Raw genomic sequence first — 15512 nt, forward strand, 5'->3', positions numbered from 1 at the left:
CGTAAACTGTGGTGCATTCTGATTGGGCTCGGGGTTGTGGGTTTGGCTCTGGCCGGGCTTGCATGATCCGCCCCGGCAATGTCATGGCTATCGCCGGGAGATCTACATCCGCGGCCGATGGGCTTGTACCGGATGTGCCGGACACGACTGCGATGGGTATAAAATGTCCGGCGGACTGCGCTGGCCGGCCACTAACCACAAGAGAGGCGAAAATGATGCAGAGCAACCGGCTGACGATGACGAACCTCCTGCTGATCGCACTGGCCAGCGCCGCAGTGCTGTTGGGATCGCCGGCGGCGGCCGAGGAGGAGGAGGTCTCCATGACCGTCGACGAGGTGGTGGAGATGATCGAGCCCTTCGGCGACGGCTGCACCCCCAAACCGCTGCGGGGTAATCCCATTGGGTCCTTCAATTGCCACTTTTTTGTCTCACCCACTTGTTTTTAACCCGCAGAGCACATCGTGGAGATGGTGCTGAACAAGGAGGACGCCAGGAAGGAGACCAAGTGCTTCCGCCAGTGCATGCTGGAGCAGTTCGAGCTGATGCCCGAGGGCCAGCTGCAGTTCAATGAGGACAAGACCGTGGAGATGATGAACATGATGTTCCCGGACCGCGAGGAGGATGGCCGTCGCATCATCAAGACCTGCAACGAGGCGACGAAGGCGGAGGACAAGTGAGTGGGCAAGGGGTATTCCAATTTCTGGGTTAACTTACTCCGAAAAAAGAACAGGGAAAAAAGGGAAAAATCCGAAAATTCTATAATTTTGATTTTTAGAATTTTTAAAAATATAATTTGGAACGTAAGGCAATCTTATACCATTTTAGGGATGGGATCCACCAATCTCATTGATTATAAAATGTTTCGCTTTAAGATTTCGGAGTAAAATTGTTCTGATTTTCGGAATCTTTTTCAAACGGTACAGCAAATATTACTCCGATAAAATCTCAATTTCTAATACTTTTATTTTTAGAGATTTTTGAGTATATAATCTGTGGTGTCACAGAATCTATAGAGTTCTTAAAATATTTCGGAGTAAATTTGATTCGATTTTAGGAACCTTTTTTTCAAAGCCTAATACTTCGGTAAACTTACTCCGAATAATTTTTAAGTTGTAATCCTTTTAATTCTAGAGCTTTGTAAGGATATATCTATCGTATCACAGAATATTTAGAGTTTTGTATGCCTTTCGGAGTTAATTTCTAATCATAGGATCATTGTACTTCTTAGTTTTTTGGTAGACTACGCATCACTACTACCAGAAGGTATATTAATATATTTTTTACCTCCCTGCCTTTAGGTGCGAGGCCGCCCACGGCATCTCCATGTGCATGCTCCGCGAGATGCGCTCCTCCGGCTTCAAGATTCCCGAAATCAAGGAATGAGGTCCCAGAGCTGACCTCCCTTTGCCTGTTCTGCAGCATTTTTTTTGTGTGTGTTAGTTCAGTTTAATTTAATTAAAAACAGCTCGAGTATTTGGGGTGGTTCCCAACACAAATAAAAAGCGCCCAGCCAACGAAATACTGAATATTTATTGGGTGGGATGGGATAAAGTGTATTGACGTACCTAATTAGACACGCCACCATGGGAATAATAAGCCCTAGCACAGGCAGAGGGCATTATAATTGAAGTCGAAGGTATGTAAAGTATACCCGACCCTATAAGCTTTTCATAAAATAGTGTTTCTTTATAAAACTGGATTTGAAAATGACTAGAATCGAAATTAATTTTTGGTTTTTATAAAATTTATTAATATAATATTATATCAAATATTATTTCTATAATATTTTGTTAATTATTAATATGGCCAAAATATTTTAGTTTTTTTTTGGGTACTCTGATGATAAAAACGGAATAGTAAAAATAAATACCTATATGTATGATTATCAAGCTTTGCTATTTCATTACAAAAAAGAACTAAACTTTGCATTAAAACAAAAGGTAAATATTTTTTTAAAGTGTTGTTTAAAAATGTCAATCTAAAACGTTGTTCTAAAATGTTATTTTAGATAATATTATTTTAGAAACATTTTTATACACGTTATTTTAGAAACTTATGCTTTTATAAGCACAAAAGTCGTTAAGTTTCTCATAAACAACTAAAAACCCTAATAAATGAATTTAAAAATTAATCAGATATTTTTGGAATAAACCTAAAATATTTAAATTTACTACGTTTTTGTATCAGTGTACTCCAACAGATCTTCACCAGAGCATTTTATATAAAGTAATTAATAGTATGGCCCATAAACTTGGAGTATAGCTCACATTTCCTCACTTTAGATATATTTTAGTAGATGTTTCTAGGACAATCCCATCTACCAGACCAGTTTCACGTTGTTGCGCTCCAACTGGCGAGCGATGCACTGGTTGAAGAAGTGGGCCGCCTCGCAGGGGTTCTTGGAGGAGATGCCCCGGTTGCAGGAGGAGGCCATGCTGCTGCTGACGGCGATGGCCACCTTGTTGTCCTGGGTCACCAGGCTGGTCAGCTTCTCCACCTGACCGATGTTCAGCTTGTTGTTGTCGTCCATCTGGGGATTATTGTGGGGGTCAAGGGTTAGTCCCATCTTCCCTACCTCTGCCCCGCCTCCACTCACCAGCTTGATCTTCTTGAGCACGCACTCCGCCAGGCACTTCTCCTTCTCGCTGGGATTGGACACCTTCATCAGCGGCCGCTGATCCCTGGGCAGGTTGAGCTTCTGGATGCACTCCCTCCGGGCCGCGCTGATCATCTCCTGCACCTGCGGCAGGTTGCGGTCGATCACCGTCCAGATGGGCTCGGCTCCGGTCTTGGGCAGCAGCTTGGTGATATCGAAGCCCTGGCTTTGAGCCCGGATGCAGTGCATCTGCAGCATCACTCCCAGCACGATCGTTATCAGCGAAATGGTGGCGGGTTTCATCTTTGCACCGGCTTGATCTCTGCCTTTTGACTGATTGGGCTCTTGGCGTCTGGGCTTATATAGTTGCCCATCACCCCAAAACGTATTCTTCGGCACATGTCTTTTCTCCGCTTGGTGCTGCTGATGACAGCGATTTCCCAATGTCAAGAGCTTTACCCTCAGTGTCGCCCCACGCAAGTCACGCTCCAGCACTGCCCAGCAAGTGTGTCGGTTCTCTTTAGATGATGGTATTGGTATCTATGGAGATCTTTAATCTGACAGCCTGTAGAAAAACTCCCAGGGAAATGGTCTATGTAAAAGGAAGTTTTGTGATTTGTTTGTCACTACTTAATAAAATAAATTTACCTAAGTTTACCTAAAAATCGAAACTATAAATCATAAGAAATTAAAATTAAAAAAGTGAGCCCCTTTTTTTTAAGTTCTAAAAAATGTATTGTTTTTGAGAATGTTTTTTTTTAATCGAGTTAAAACACATATCATACCTATTAATCTCTATATCTTGGAACCTCAGGGTGTTTGCAAGGTATATAGACTATAGATCTGTATAGTCACTGCTTAATGTAAAAACTACTGTCACTTAAATATAATAAATACTGTAAGTAGGGATTATGATCATAAGGGCCATAAGAATACAAACTTTAAATCACATGAAATTTAAATTTAAAAACGCCTTGAGACCCTCTTTTAAAATATAAGATAATTTCTTGTTTAAGGGAATGATTATCAATCATTCAATCATAAATTATATCTATATATCATTATTTTTTTGAATTTAAGGGTGGCTTTTTATTCCCTTTCTTAGTTTAGAAACTCAAAACATTTTCGACTATTAAAAAAATATTACAAAATACTTGTTATATTGTTATTAAACTTATTGAAAGACGGAAATAATTACCTTCAAACTCGATAATAGGGGAAACCCCGAATTAAACTGGCTCTTTTGTATGTCCAACTCTCAGAGTGTTTGGTTATTATTCCAACGAGAGCGATTTCCAACTTGTTAACATCGAAAACTAGGAAACCTCTTCCACCTTATAGCACCAGAAAATTGCGGTGCAACATGCTATGCTGGCACGACATTGGGAAGCAGTTCAATTTCAGCAGTTCGATTGTTCAATATGGATTGCGTGCCCTGTAACTTCCACTTTACACATGGCAATGGCAAATAGACTGCGGAATATGCGAGGGAATTGTCAGACAAACTGGGAAACAGGCGGGCTACAGATCAAGGGTACATTATGGCCTAAACGGGCAATTTGCCCGGCTGGAAGCACCGAGCGGTATTGGGAATCCATATAACGATATAATAGCCGCCTGGCCACGCCAGTCACAATCACTCATCTCACCCAGAGCTGTTGATCGATTTAATTACAAGCGGCACTTTGCATTTTGCAATCTGCCTGTTCATTTCCATTCCCACTCCCAATTGCACTTCCATTTCCAGTGATTTCATGCCAGTCACCAATTAGGCGGGCCAGCGGAGATCGGTGGGCCATCTCGTCTCGCCGCTGGAGCGGAGTGTCACTTGTTCACACGGTGCCCAGTCGAGGGCATCTCCGGCGGATCCCGCGTCCAGGGCGGCGGAGCGGTGTCATGTGCTGCCCATGTAGTTCATAATTGCGGCTAATTGCCGGAGCTGCTTGAGACGCGGCTGGCGGAGATTAGCGATTGATCCGATCTGCCAAGTCAATCACGGGACCCGGCATTAGGCCGGAGCTCCTATAAAACGCCGGTGTCGCCGGCCAGTCGCATCCAAGTCAGAGTTCGCACGTCGCGCAGTCCAATCGCAAATCGAAATCGAAATCCAAATGTCGCGTCCGGTCAACCAATCTCTGCTGCTGCTCCTGGGCCTGGTCTGCCTGCTGGGAGCCGCCTCTGCCAAGCCGCACGAGGAGCTGACCAAGGACCACGTCACCGAGCTGGCCAACGAGTGCAAGGCTGAGACGGGCGCCAGCGACGGTGGGTAGTCCGCGTGGGGGTAGCCAGGATTTGGTTCGGGATGGGAAGATACGAAAACAATAAATATCAGTATATTGATCTTATAATAGACACCTAAAAGGATATCATTATGGATATAAAAAAAAGGATTTTTGAAAATGGGGAAGATGCATATTGTCGCCAGAGATTTTCAATAAACTTATTAGGGCAAAATATTTTAATAAATTAAATTATAAATAGTATTCTAGGTTTTTTTTTGTTAGGATACCATAATGGATATCGAAGTATCAGGGTTTTTTTTTATCAGAATGGAGAAGATGGAGATATATTTATAAATCTAGGGGTGTTTTTAGGTTTGCTTATAATAGAAGCCCAATTATCAACATTCTTTTTAATTATTCTACTATACTTAGACAGAAACTAAGTATAGTATCAAAAAATTAATAGCTAAAAAATGTCAAGGATATAGTTGATATGGTGAGCAACTTGATTTTTTTAAATACAATTTTAAAACACATATAAGTATTACTTCTTTTTTTAGATTTTTAAAGAAAAAGTCAAATTTACATTATACTTATACAAATTTACACAAATGTTTAAGAAATTTAAAGAAAAAACGTAGTTATTATAACTTTTTAACTCAAAAAAATGTTAATTGTCTAGGGATGGTACTTGAGTTCAGGATATTGTTATCCCAAACATATTTATAAACAGTTTTCCAACTCATATCAACCCTAACTCTACTCACATATCCATTGCAGAGGATGTGAAGCATATGATGGACCACGAGGAAGCCGAGGGACACGAGGGCAAGTGCCTGCGCGCCTGCGTGATGAAGAAGTTCCAGATTGTAAGTGCTGCTCCAAAGATCCATTTATGATAGTCCTGACCTTCTTCACCATCCCCTCTTGCAGATGGATGAGTCCGGCAAGCTGAGCAAGGAGCACGCCGTAGAGATGATCAAGGCCATGAGCAAGCACGATGCGGAGAAGGAGGACGCCCCCGCCGAGGTGGTGGAGAAGTGCGAGGGCATCGAAGCACCCGAGGATCAGTGAGTAGCTTGGGCTTCGCTCCTGGCTCGGCTTATAACCTTCCTTTCCAGCTGCGACGCTGCCGTCGCCTATGAATCCTGCCTCTACGAGCAAATGAAGGAGCACGGTCTCGAGGTGGAGGAGCACTAAAGACCGATCGACGACCCATCCCGAACCCGTTACTGAATCACAAGCGCCCCCTCCGGAATGTAACCATCCTTTTTTTTTATACTTAAACCTATGAATAATCTTTAAGTAACTCATAAAGTGAAGAACTGCAGCAGATAATGGCTATTGAATTGGGCGGAAAATAGTTTGGTTGGCTTTCCTGGGGCGGAAGAACTACTAGCTATAGAGGTAAAAGTGATCCTTTACAATCCTCGCATTCCTGGAAAGTCCCCAACTTACAGAACACTCGCTCGTCTTCGACCTCAGCTTACATTCTTTATTTTAAATATAAGTATATAATTACTCGTATATAATATCCCAATCTGGGGCGTACTTAAAACTTCTTATACACTACGAATTACTACAGAAGATTTTCCTCGCATCTGGTCTCTTCTACAGCGGCTCTCTGGCTGCAAAGTCGTTTTGAAATCAGTAAACACATTGCCGACCTAACACACTTCCTCCTAATTCCTTTCTAACTCTGCCGACTTCAAGCAGTCCGTCGGCCACAATAGCTTATTGCTTTAACCTACGCGTAAGTGTATATAGTAAGTCGACCTATCTCGGGGGAATTCGCGTCGAGGAGACGGCAGTTACGGTTGCGTCTGCGCCAGGCGAGTTCGGAGGAGCCTCGGAGAAGGGTCATTAATCCTATTAGTTAGTAGCTAGATGCAACGCGCACTTGGCATGCGCGATCCACGATGATGTTGATCTCTTCGACGAACACGGAACACGCAACAGCACAAACAGCCATCGAAAGAACGCGAATTGCGGATGAAACACAGAGGTAAAATGATGGTAAAAAAAAAAAAAACTATATATGTAAGATATCTAGCAAAAGGTGTGTAAAACTGAATGTGGAACTGTGTCTGGCTGCGCGGGATGCACATGCAGTCTGTCGCTGGCCGCCGTTTGATATCCTAGCTTACGTGTTATGTTACAAATGTTTCTCCCTGCACCCTGCAGTTGCGGTTCGTGTGTGCTTTGCTTAGGCAGGCTGGCAGTTTGTAAATTTCCCTTTGTATCCTGTGGCACCGCTTCGCGTCCGTCGGCGAAGCCGGAGCGGCTAGTGGCGACTGCGCCCGTCTTAGAGGAAGTAATCCGCCTGGGGCTTCTTCGAGGGTATGCCGCGACTCTCCTGCGGAGCCGCCTCGAAGATGACAAAGTCGCGGTGCAGGTACTCGTTGAGCTCCAAGATGGCAGCCACATTGCCGCAGCTGCAGGCGGATGGCGGGGGGAATAGTTAATAAACAAATTCGATCGGCTTGCTGGCGGTTAACTCACCGATAGCAGTAGTTGGGCGCCGACCAGACGGTGAGGACAGTTTCGTTGAAGTGCCACTTGAAGCCCTCCATCACCAGCTGGTGCGCACGGCATATCATGTCGATCTCGTTGGTGCGATTGAACTGGGAGACCACGTCCGAGCCGAACAGATAGCCAGCGCCGCGCGGCGAGACGCCCCAGCCGGTCTGGTCCTCCGGATCGCTCCACAGCAGATCGCACATGGGCCCGTCGTGCGGCACCTCCTGCTTGCGATCGATGCTGCGGATCTGGTCCAGGTACTGGATGGACGGCGACAGGCCGCCGTGCACGCAGAATATCTTGCCGTCGATGATCGCCGACAGGCTGAGGTAGTCGAAGATCTCCGTGCAGTAGCGCCACACGGCCGTCGAGCCGTATTTGCGCAGGCACTCGTCATAGAAGCCGTACACCTGGGTGATCTGGCGAGACTCGTGATTGCCGCGGATCAGCGTGATGCGGTCCGGATAGCGCACCTTGAGCGCCAGCAGCAGCAGGAACGTCTCCACGCTGTAGTAGCCGCGGTCCACAAAGTCGCCCATGAACAGGTAGTTCTTCTCGGGCACATCGCCGCCGACCTTGAAGAGCTCCTTCAGGTCGTAGAACTGGCCGTGGATGTCGCCGCACACGGTCACCGGCGAGTCCACACGCTGCACATTGCCCTCCTCCACCAGGATCTCGCGCGCCTTGGCGCACAGGGCCTTGACCTCGTTCTCCTTGATGATCTCGCAGCGCTTCAGCTGCTCGATCTGGCGGTCCAGGTCGCTGAAGTCGGACATCTTCACCCGGAGGATGGCGGCAGCCGAGGCGACGGGGAAGCGGTGAATCGGACTGCTGGCGTTGACGGGGCGGGGGGACAGCGTCGTATGTCGTTCACCGGGCTGCCGAGCGTGTGGTCCACAGAGGGGCAGCGGGTTATCGAGGGGAAGAGATCAAAAAATAAGTGGTACAATGAATTTAGGCTCGTATTGGGTGTACACTCAAGGCGGTGTTCTAATGACTCATTGAACTCAAGTCGCAGGCCACCTAGTTAGCTCCTTTCAATATATTCTAATCACTGATCGATCTCGAAAACATATTTCCCAGGAAATACCCCTTCATCTCTGACACTTGTTGAGGAACCCACTGACTTTAAGAGGAAACCTATGTGCTAGTTCTAAGAGGTACGATGATGGGATGTTATTACGATAGCTATCATTAAGATATACACAACGGACTAGGGTATGTCCAAGTCGACTATACATGTAGGTATTTCCAGTTCTTATTCCAAAAAGGAATACTAGTACTTTCGAGAAATTCACCATATGGGTTTGGTTTTTATAGAATAAAGACCATATATCTGGTAAGCGCTTGCAGGGTATTTCCAAGTCGACTACAGCTTGTCTTAAGCCTGAACACTTCTGGAGGAGTAAGCACACAAGCTGGGTTTCTGTGAAGGCTGAGCCTGGCCAGCATCCACGCCCTTTATTGCCTTTCCAGTGTTTTTGGGCTCCAGGGTATCCCCCCGTCGAGTGTAGCGAATTTTTTGTTTGTGTTTCGGTTTTTGCATGCGCCGTGCGTGCGTCTGTGTGCGTCGGCTTTGTGCGGGCCGTGCGTGTGTGTGTGTGTGTGTGGCTTGTCGCTGGCCTTTTGCCGCGCGCAATTTCCACCGTCTGCCGTGCTTTTGCCGGCTTTCCCGGCCGCTTTCGCGGAAACGCTACTTACTCAGCGCAGTGCTAGGGCTCGCTCGACAGTCCTTTGGCTGGTGGCTCGGCTCGGGGGCTCGCGGTTCCGCAAAAAAAAAATGAAAATTCAACTTTTTTATGCCGTGCAGCAGTCACATTCGATAGTCCTGATGTTTTCGAGGCAGGTATTCGATAGGGTCGATAGCAACGTTCTTGCACGATTGTCAGCTGCCTATCGATGTAGACACGCAATATTGATGACAGTTGTTATTTCACAGCGTTTATTATTTCACCTCGAATAACTGACCAACAAAGTCAAACATAGGGAGAAAGTGCCAGTTTTCTCTTAAGATCCCTGGAAAAAACACTCGCTGGCTGGGAAAGTGAAAGTGTAACAGAGTTGCCAGACCGCGCCAACACAATTTCATGTTTTGGGGAAACACGTTATCGCTGCTGCCTATCGATATCGCTGCACTGGGAATTTTATAAAATGCCGCCCCAACCTCCGCCCACAAACCATTTAAACACAATTGTGAAATCCAACCACCACGCACTTGGGAGCCATGTCCACCTTTGGAGCTGATGTGGACCAGGTCTGGCCGGCGGTCACCGGGGATTGCCTGCGGCTGTCCGATTTCGGGCGCAAACTGCTGGAGGACTGCCGCCGTGTGAAGAAGCCCGTTGGTGGACACAATGAGTTGGTGAATCTGATGGCCAGATCCCAGGAGTTTCCCCTCGAGGTGGGTGGTCTGTCCGTCGATCCATCTGGTTGCTATGTAAAGCCCTCTTTCCAGTTTGGCGTGCAAAGCGTCCGGGTGAGCCGGCAATCTCCTCAGCGGATGGCCAGGATCAACGAAGAGGTTGTTTCCACCTATCCGGTGATACATGAACGCACCCTGGGCCTCTATCTGCAGTATCTGGAGCACAAGTGCCACTGGGGTGAGTAGCCCTCCTCCTCCTCCTAAGTCATTTCATACTAATCCCATTCCTCCCCCTCAATGCAGGCAACTCCGTGGAGAAGCCCATCTACAGGCCACTCTCACTCTGCGGCTTTGTGCAGCGCCTGCTGGAGAAGCGCTGCGCCAGCTTCTTTGCCCGCAACGACAAGTTCCTGCTGCTGAGCGGCGAGACGGGGGCCAGTGGCTTCGAATCCGTGGGCACGCCGCAGGAGCAGGCACCCCTGGTGCTGGCCCACGTCCTGAGCTACGACGACATCAAGCTGTCCGCCCTGCTCTCGGTGAGCTCGCACACGGAGTTCGTCAACGAGGGCGAGCGCACCAACTGCGGCCGCGTTGACCTGGACACCAAGACGCTGGAGCGGACTGGCGTTATTGTGGGCATGATTGGAGCCCGCCTGTCACGGCGCAATCTCATGGAGTTCCAGGACATAGTCATTGCACGCCAGCAGAATACGCGGGCCAAGGGCTATGGCCTGGCCTTGGATGAGCCGGCTGGCACGCGGGAAGAGGACTACCGGCGCCTGTGGCGCGGATTCTATGCCACGCGGGATCTCGTCCATGGCGAGGCTGTCATTGACAACAGACGCTTCGGCCCGTCGAGGAACAAGCAGGACGTCTTCGACAACCTGGTGATGAAGCGGCGCTACGCCATCAGCTTCGACCTGCTGCTGCTGGAGGCGCAGGCCAGGGCTGAGCGCGCCAAGAAGCTGGCCTACATCCATGTGGTGGGCTTCGGCCTGGGCGTGTGGAAGGCGGCTGCCCAGCAGGAGCGCATATTCCTGGAGACCTTCGAGCAGCGCATGCGCACGCTGGGCAACAGGCTCAAGAATGTGGGATTAGTGCACTTCTCCTGGTTTTCCATCACCGACTGCGGCGGGCTGCGCAACGGATCGCTGGTGGAGATCCCGGGCCATCCGAAGGACGGCATCAGGGTGCTGATTTCCAAGCGCAATCCGGCGCAGAAGTTGAGCGACCCCGAGCACGCCGGCATGCTGCTGGTGGTCTCCTACGCCTGGGACGGTAACGCGCTGCCGGGCAACGAGTTCTGGATGGTGAGTGGTTCAGCAGAGTAAAAGATAGCTTAGTATCTTTACAGAAATTTGAGATCTTAAAAGCTGAGAACCTTTGCCATAGCATACTTTAATGGATTCACAAAAAGAAAACCTATTATTTATTTAAAGACTTTTATTATTATTATTTTAAATTATCATAAACAGGCCTAGCCACAAAAATATGATAAGGCCGACGAAGCTAAAGCCTAGTTGAATTATTGTGGCTTTTTGGCTTTTGTATATCTCGTTGTCTTTATAATGAGGACAATCTTTATCAGCTTAGTAATATGTTCTCCTGTAATCTCATTTTAGTTTCGTATACGTGCTAAATGCCCACAGAAATAGAGTCATGCAGCGATTTCCTAATCATTAATGCAGTTATCAAGTGTTTAGAGGTTAACCTTTGGGGAAAGTGACTTAACATTTGGCACATTAGCAGCATTCAGATCTGAACTTTACAAACTATTTTATATAAAATTAGAATTCATTGTTTTTGAAGTGATTAATAGCTTCATTCTCTTGAAGATTAGACAGTGAAATGTCAGTAAACCACAACCAATTTCTATTATTGATGGATGTATACCTACTTCCATTACTAAAACCTTTTTGAAACCTCTGCTTGTTCCAGAAAATGCTCAAGTCCACGGGCGACTCCTCGACGGCCTGCTCCACGCTGGTGGCCGAGCTGCACAATCCGCACATCAACACGGCTTTCTGCAACGGCGACAACCTGCACATCGCCTCCCCGGAGCACGGCGTGCTCCACATCGCGGAATATGCCAAGCGGGTGATTCGCAGCGAGAGTGACGGCTGAGGAGATACGGGAATCTGCCTCACAATACTATCTAATCTTATCTTATCCCATACGCCTACCTACTGTGTTATTCCACACTTGCTGTAGGTCATATCCATGACCTTTTGACCGGAGCATGACAATGCCTTGGGCAAATGATTTAAGCTAGGAAATGCAATGTAAATACCTGAAAAAGCCTTGGAAAAACTCGAGGCCGAGTGATAGAACAGAGTGTATTGGTTCAACCAGCTATATGTTTGTAAAAAGTGTAAATACATGTGTGTAAATGCAATCCCCCGTGTCGTTCGTGATCTCCGCGATGATTAGAGTGTGTAGCCCAGCTTGGTGACCCAGCCCAAGCCCTCCACCGTCGTCGTCTTGGGCTTGTACTCGCAGCCCACCCAGTCCTGGTAGCCGAACTCCTGCAGGGCCTTGAAGACATAGCCATAGTCCAGCTCGCCGGACACGTCCGGCTCGTGGCGATGGGGCACCTGGGCGATCTGGAAGTGGCCGATGAGCGACTTGTACTCCTCCAGCGTCTTGGAGACGTTGCCGTGCAGATGCTGCAGATGGTAGAGATCGGCCAGCAGCCGGATGTTATCGGCGCCCACAGCGGCCAGCACTCCGGCCGCCTTGGCGTACGAGTTCATGTAGTAGCCGGGCACGGCGTACTTGTTAATTGGCTCTATCACGCCGATCATCTGGCTCGCCCTGAGGCTATCGGCGGCGATCTTCAGATTCGAGGTGTACGTCCTCGTGTACTCGCTCTCCTGGCCGCCCTTGAACAGGCCGGCGGTGAGATGGATCTTGCCGCAGTCCACCTGGCGGGCGAACGCAATGGTGGCCTCCAGCTGGCTGCGGAACAGCTGCTCCGAGCCGGGCACACTGGTGGAGCCGAAGCGCAGCTGCTCGTCGCTCTTGTCGAAGGCCAGGTTGACCAGGCTGACCACCACGCCCGTCTCCTTGACGGCGGCCACCACCTCGCCCGTCTCGCCCTCCGGATAGGGGATCTCCACGGCCCGGAAGCCGCTCTGGTGGGCCAGCCGTATGCGCTCGGCGATCGTCGCCGCCCGCTCCGTGAACAAGAAGTTCAGGTTCGCCGCAAACTTGAGTGCCATTCCGCGGGTTTTCGGTTTCCCCTCTGCGTTCGGTAAACAACTGCGGCGCGTCGGCGATTGCCCGGTTTTTATATTATCTGGCTGCCTGGTTACGTGCCTGAGTATTTTATTTAATTTGAAATCCACTGATAAATGACACTAAAAAACACCACACGAATCGCAGCCACAACATTTTTGTAGCGCCATCTGTTGATCAGCAGTTTGCTCTAGGGCGGAAAAAGATTCAGGGTATTCCCCTATACCGTTGAGTTGCTGAATTTTTGAATTTTGCTCAGCAATTATACAAAGTAAATTAAAAAAGAAAAAATTAACAATTCAACAGTTTACAGAATACCCTGAATAAAAAAAAAACAAATCGTTATATAATATTCTCTTAATATATAAAATTATAAATAATAATTATATATATAATTAAAAGTATTGGTTTTTGTAAAATATTTATTTGGGCTTAACTCAAAAACAAATACCACGAATCCAGTTTTCACCACCTTACGAAGTACAAGCTGGGCAAACTCTGTCGAACCTCCGTTCTGATCTGGAGTTTGCGGACACCCTGCTGATGCTGCCCATCTGGCGCAACGAGGGCCGACCTGAAGGGCAAGTGCACTGAACAGGCTCAACCGAATTCCAGGATCTGAGTGCCTTCCCATCCGGAGAACCGGAGTACTGGAAGGACAGTTCGGCCGGGGTCCACTCTGGGCGTTACTCAGCGGACGGACGAACAGACAAACAGACGAACAGACGAACAGACAAACAGACAGACGGACAAACAGACAGACGGACAAACAGACAGACGGACAAACAGACAGACAGACGGACAAACAGACGGACAGACGGACAAACAGACAGACAGACGGACAAACAGACAGACAGACGGACAAACAAACAGACAGACAGACGGACAAACAAACAGACAGACAGACGGACAAACAAACAGACAGACAGACGGACAAACAAACAGACAGACAGACGGACAAACAAACAGACAGACAGACGGACAAACAAACAGACAGACGGACAAACAGACAGACTGACAAACAAACAGACAGACTGACAAACAAACAGACAGACGGACAAACAGACAGACGAACAAACAGACAGAGGGAACGACGGACATGGCTAGATTGACTCGACTAGTGACGCTGATCAAGAATATATATACCTTATGAGGTCGGAAACGTCTTCTTCACTGCGTTGCAAACTTCTGACTGAAATCAGTATACCCTCTGCAAGGGTATAAAAATATACTACTAATACACATCCTAAGCTAAATGTATTATACATAACTTATATACTATTAAAAATAGAAAGAAAATTATTGGCTCTGTCTGATTCGAAATACTTGGGGTAACTAAAAATATTTAATTTACTAAGGTACTTACCTGGATAAGTTTTCGACGACGCTCTGGAGTCTTGAATGATGACTTCTCCAAGTACATATATAAATCCAGTAATTTTCGCAAAAACTCCATATCCATACATGTACAGAGATCTGTCCAAAAGCACCAACACACACACAATCATTAGCTGGAACTTCCGGTCAAATGGCTTTTCGAGTGACCATACAATCCAATTTTACCTAGAACTAGAAGACATCAATTTTTTATTAGTATTATCAATGACGTGGCCTATTGTAAAATTGATAAATATTACACAAGAATTACATGTTTAAGGTTCTTTATACAACATTTAACAGTTTTATGTTGCATGTTATATGTTGCTTGTTGCATGTTATATGTTGCTTGTTGCATGTTATATGTTGCATGTTATATGTTACATGTTAAAAGTTGCTCACCTCCATATATCCAATGGTCTGTCCAATAGCACCAACACACACACACACAAACACTCGCCGGAACTTCCGGTCAACTGATTTTGGGAGTGACATAGCCCAAAGGTCACGCATTGTGAGCTAAAACCAATTGGGAATTATAAGCTCCCGCAGAAGAAATTAATTTGTAATTAACATTTTCAATGACGTGGCCATAGTAAAATGTAATTATTACTTAATAATTGCATTATCTAGGTTACAACATCAAACATGTGACATGTATAATGTTGTAGGTTGGATGTTTTATGTTGAATGTTACATGTTGAATATAAAATCTTCCATTTTGCCCATCGAAAGTTTCTTAAGTTTACCTTAGGTTGTTAGTTGGTTGTTTTATGTTGAATGTTACATGTTGAATGTTAAAAGTTGAATTTGAAATTTTTCTTAAGTTTAATTTAAGTGGTGACTACAAATATTTAATTTAACTTAAGAAACGTATATCTTAAAAAAATCACAAAATCCCAAAAAATCTTGTTGGACCCCCTTAAAAAAGTGAAAAAAAAATTAAATATTTTGTTAAGTAATGGAAATCGTTAATCCAAAAATCCTGATGGACAACCTTAAAAAATGAAAAAAAATTTCAAAAATTAAATATTTCTTTAAATGATAAAAATCGTTAGCAGAGGTCGCCAGCTGCTCAAAACAGTCGCTCTTTTCGCTGTACGCCTTGACTTGGCCAAGATACGATCAAAAATCCACCAAAAAATGAGTATTTTTCGCCAAAATCGAAATCCCAAAAAATCCTGATGGACAACCTTAA

At 46.4% G+C, this 15512-nt stretch overlaps 6 protein-coding genes across 7 annotated transcripts; 3 read left to right on the forward strand and 3 right to left on the reverse strand.

Annotated features, from left to right (window-relative positions):
- Positions 1–201: 201 nt before the first annotated feature.
- Positions 202–1519, forward strand: LOC108025649 (uncharacterized). Its single transcript, XM_017096188.3, has 3 exons — positions 202–390; positions 454–673; positions 1299–1519. The coding sequence occupies exons 1-3, from the start codon at positions 213–215 to the stop codon at positions 1381–1383; spliced, it is 483 nt and encodes a 160-aa protein (XP_016951677.1). The 5' UTR covers positions 202–212; the 3' UTR covers positions 1384–1519.
- Positions 1520–1722: 203 nt separating this feature from the next.
- Positions 1723–4423, reverse strand: LOC108025771 (uncharacterized). 2 transcript variants are annotated; one of them, XM_017096368.2, is made up of 3 exons: positions 3795–4423; positions 2597–3161; positions 1723–2530 (listed from the first exon to the last, which is right to left on the reverse strand). In XM_017096368.2, exons 2-3 carry the CDS (start codon positions 2897–2899, stop codon positions 2318–2320), a joined length of 516 nt encoding a protein of 171 aa, XP_016951857.1. In that variant the 5' UTR covers positions 2900–3161; positions 3795–4423; the 3' UTR covers positions 1723–2317. The 2 variants fall into 2 exon arrangements, with proteins under 2 accessions (XP_016951857.1, XP_016951858.1); XM_017096369.3 differs by lacking the exon at positions 3795–4423 and having other exon boundaries at positions 2597–3200.
- A 217-nt stretch (positions 4424–4640) lies between these two features.
- On the forward strand, positions 4641–6148 carry LOC108025773 (general odorant-binding protein 19d). The gene is made up of 4 exons (XM_017096371.3): positions 4641–4858; positions 5599–5687; positions 5752–5888; positions 5940–6148. Exons 1-4 carry the CDS (start codon positions 4708–4710, stop codon positions 6016–6018), a joined length of 456 nt encoding a protein of 151 aa, XP_016951860.1. The 5' UTR covers positions 4641–4707; the 3' UTR covers positions 6019–6148.
- A 144-nt stretch (positions 6149–6292) lies between these two features.
- Positions 6293–9202, reverse strand: LOC108025769 (serine/threonine-protein phosphatase 4 catalytic subunit). The gene is made up of 3 exons (XM_017096366.3): positions 9040–9202; positions 7321–8216; positions 6293–7253 (listed from the first exon to the last, which is right to left on the reverse strand). The coding sequence occupies exons 2-3, from the start codon at positions 8112–8114 to the stop codon at positions 7124–7126; spliced, it is 924 nt and encodes a 307-aa protein (XP_016951855.1). The 5' UTR covers positions 8115–8216; positions 9040–9202; the 3' UTR covers positions 6293–7123.
- Positions 9203–9426: 224 nt separating this feature from the next.
- Positions 9427–12095, forward strand: LOC108025768 (uncharacterized). Its single transcript, XM_017096365.3, has 4 exons — positions 9427–9739; positions 9794–9938; positions 10004–11010; positions 11639–12095. Exons 1-4 carry the CDS (start codon positions 9563–9565, stop codon positions 11822–11824), a joined length of 1515 nt encoding a protein of 504 aa, XP_016951854.1. The 5' UTR covers positions 9427–9562; the 3' UTR covers positions 11825–12095.
- LOC108025770 (putative hydroxypyruvate isomerase) lies at positions 12023–13044 on the reverse strand. Its single transcript, XM_017096367.3, has one exon. It carries the CDS (start codon positions 12919–12921, stop codon positions 12127–12129), a length of 795 nt encoding a protein of 264 aa, XP_016951856.1. The 5' UTR covers positions 12922–13044; the 3' UTR covers positions 12023–12126.
- Between the last annotated feature and the right edge of the window lie 2468 nt (positions 13045–15512).

The sequence above is a fragment of the Drosophila biarmipes genome, chromosome X, assembly GCF_025231255.1.
Source record: "Drosophila biarmipes strain raj3 chromosome X, RU_DBia_V1.1, whole genome shotgun sequence".
NCBI lineage: Eukaryota > Metazoa > Arthropoda > Insecta > Diptera > Drosophilidae > Drosophila > Drosophila biarmipes.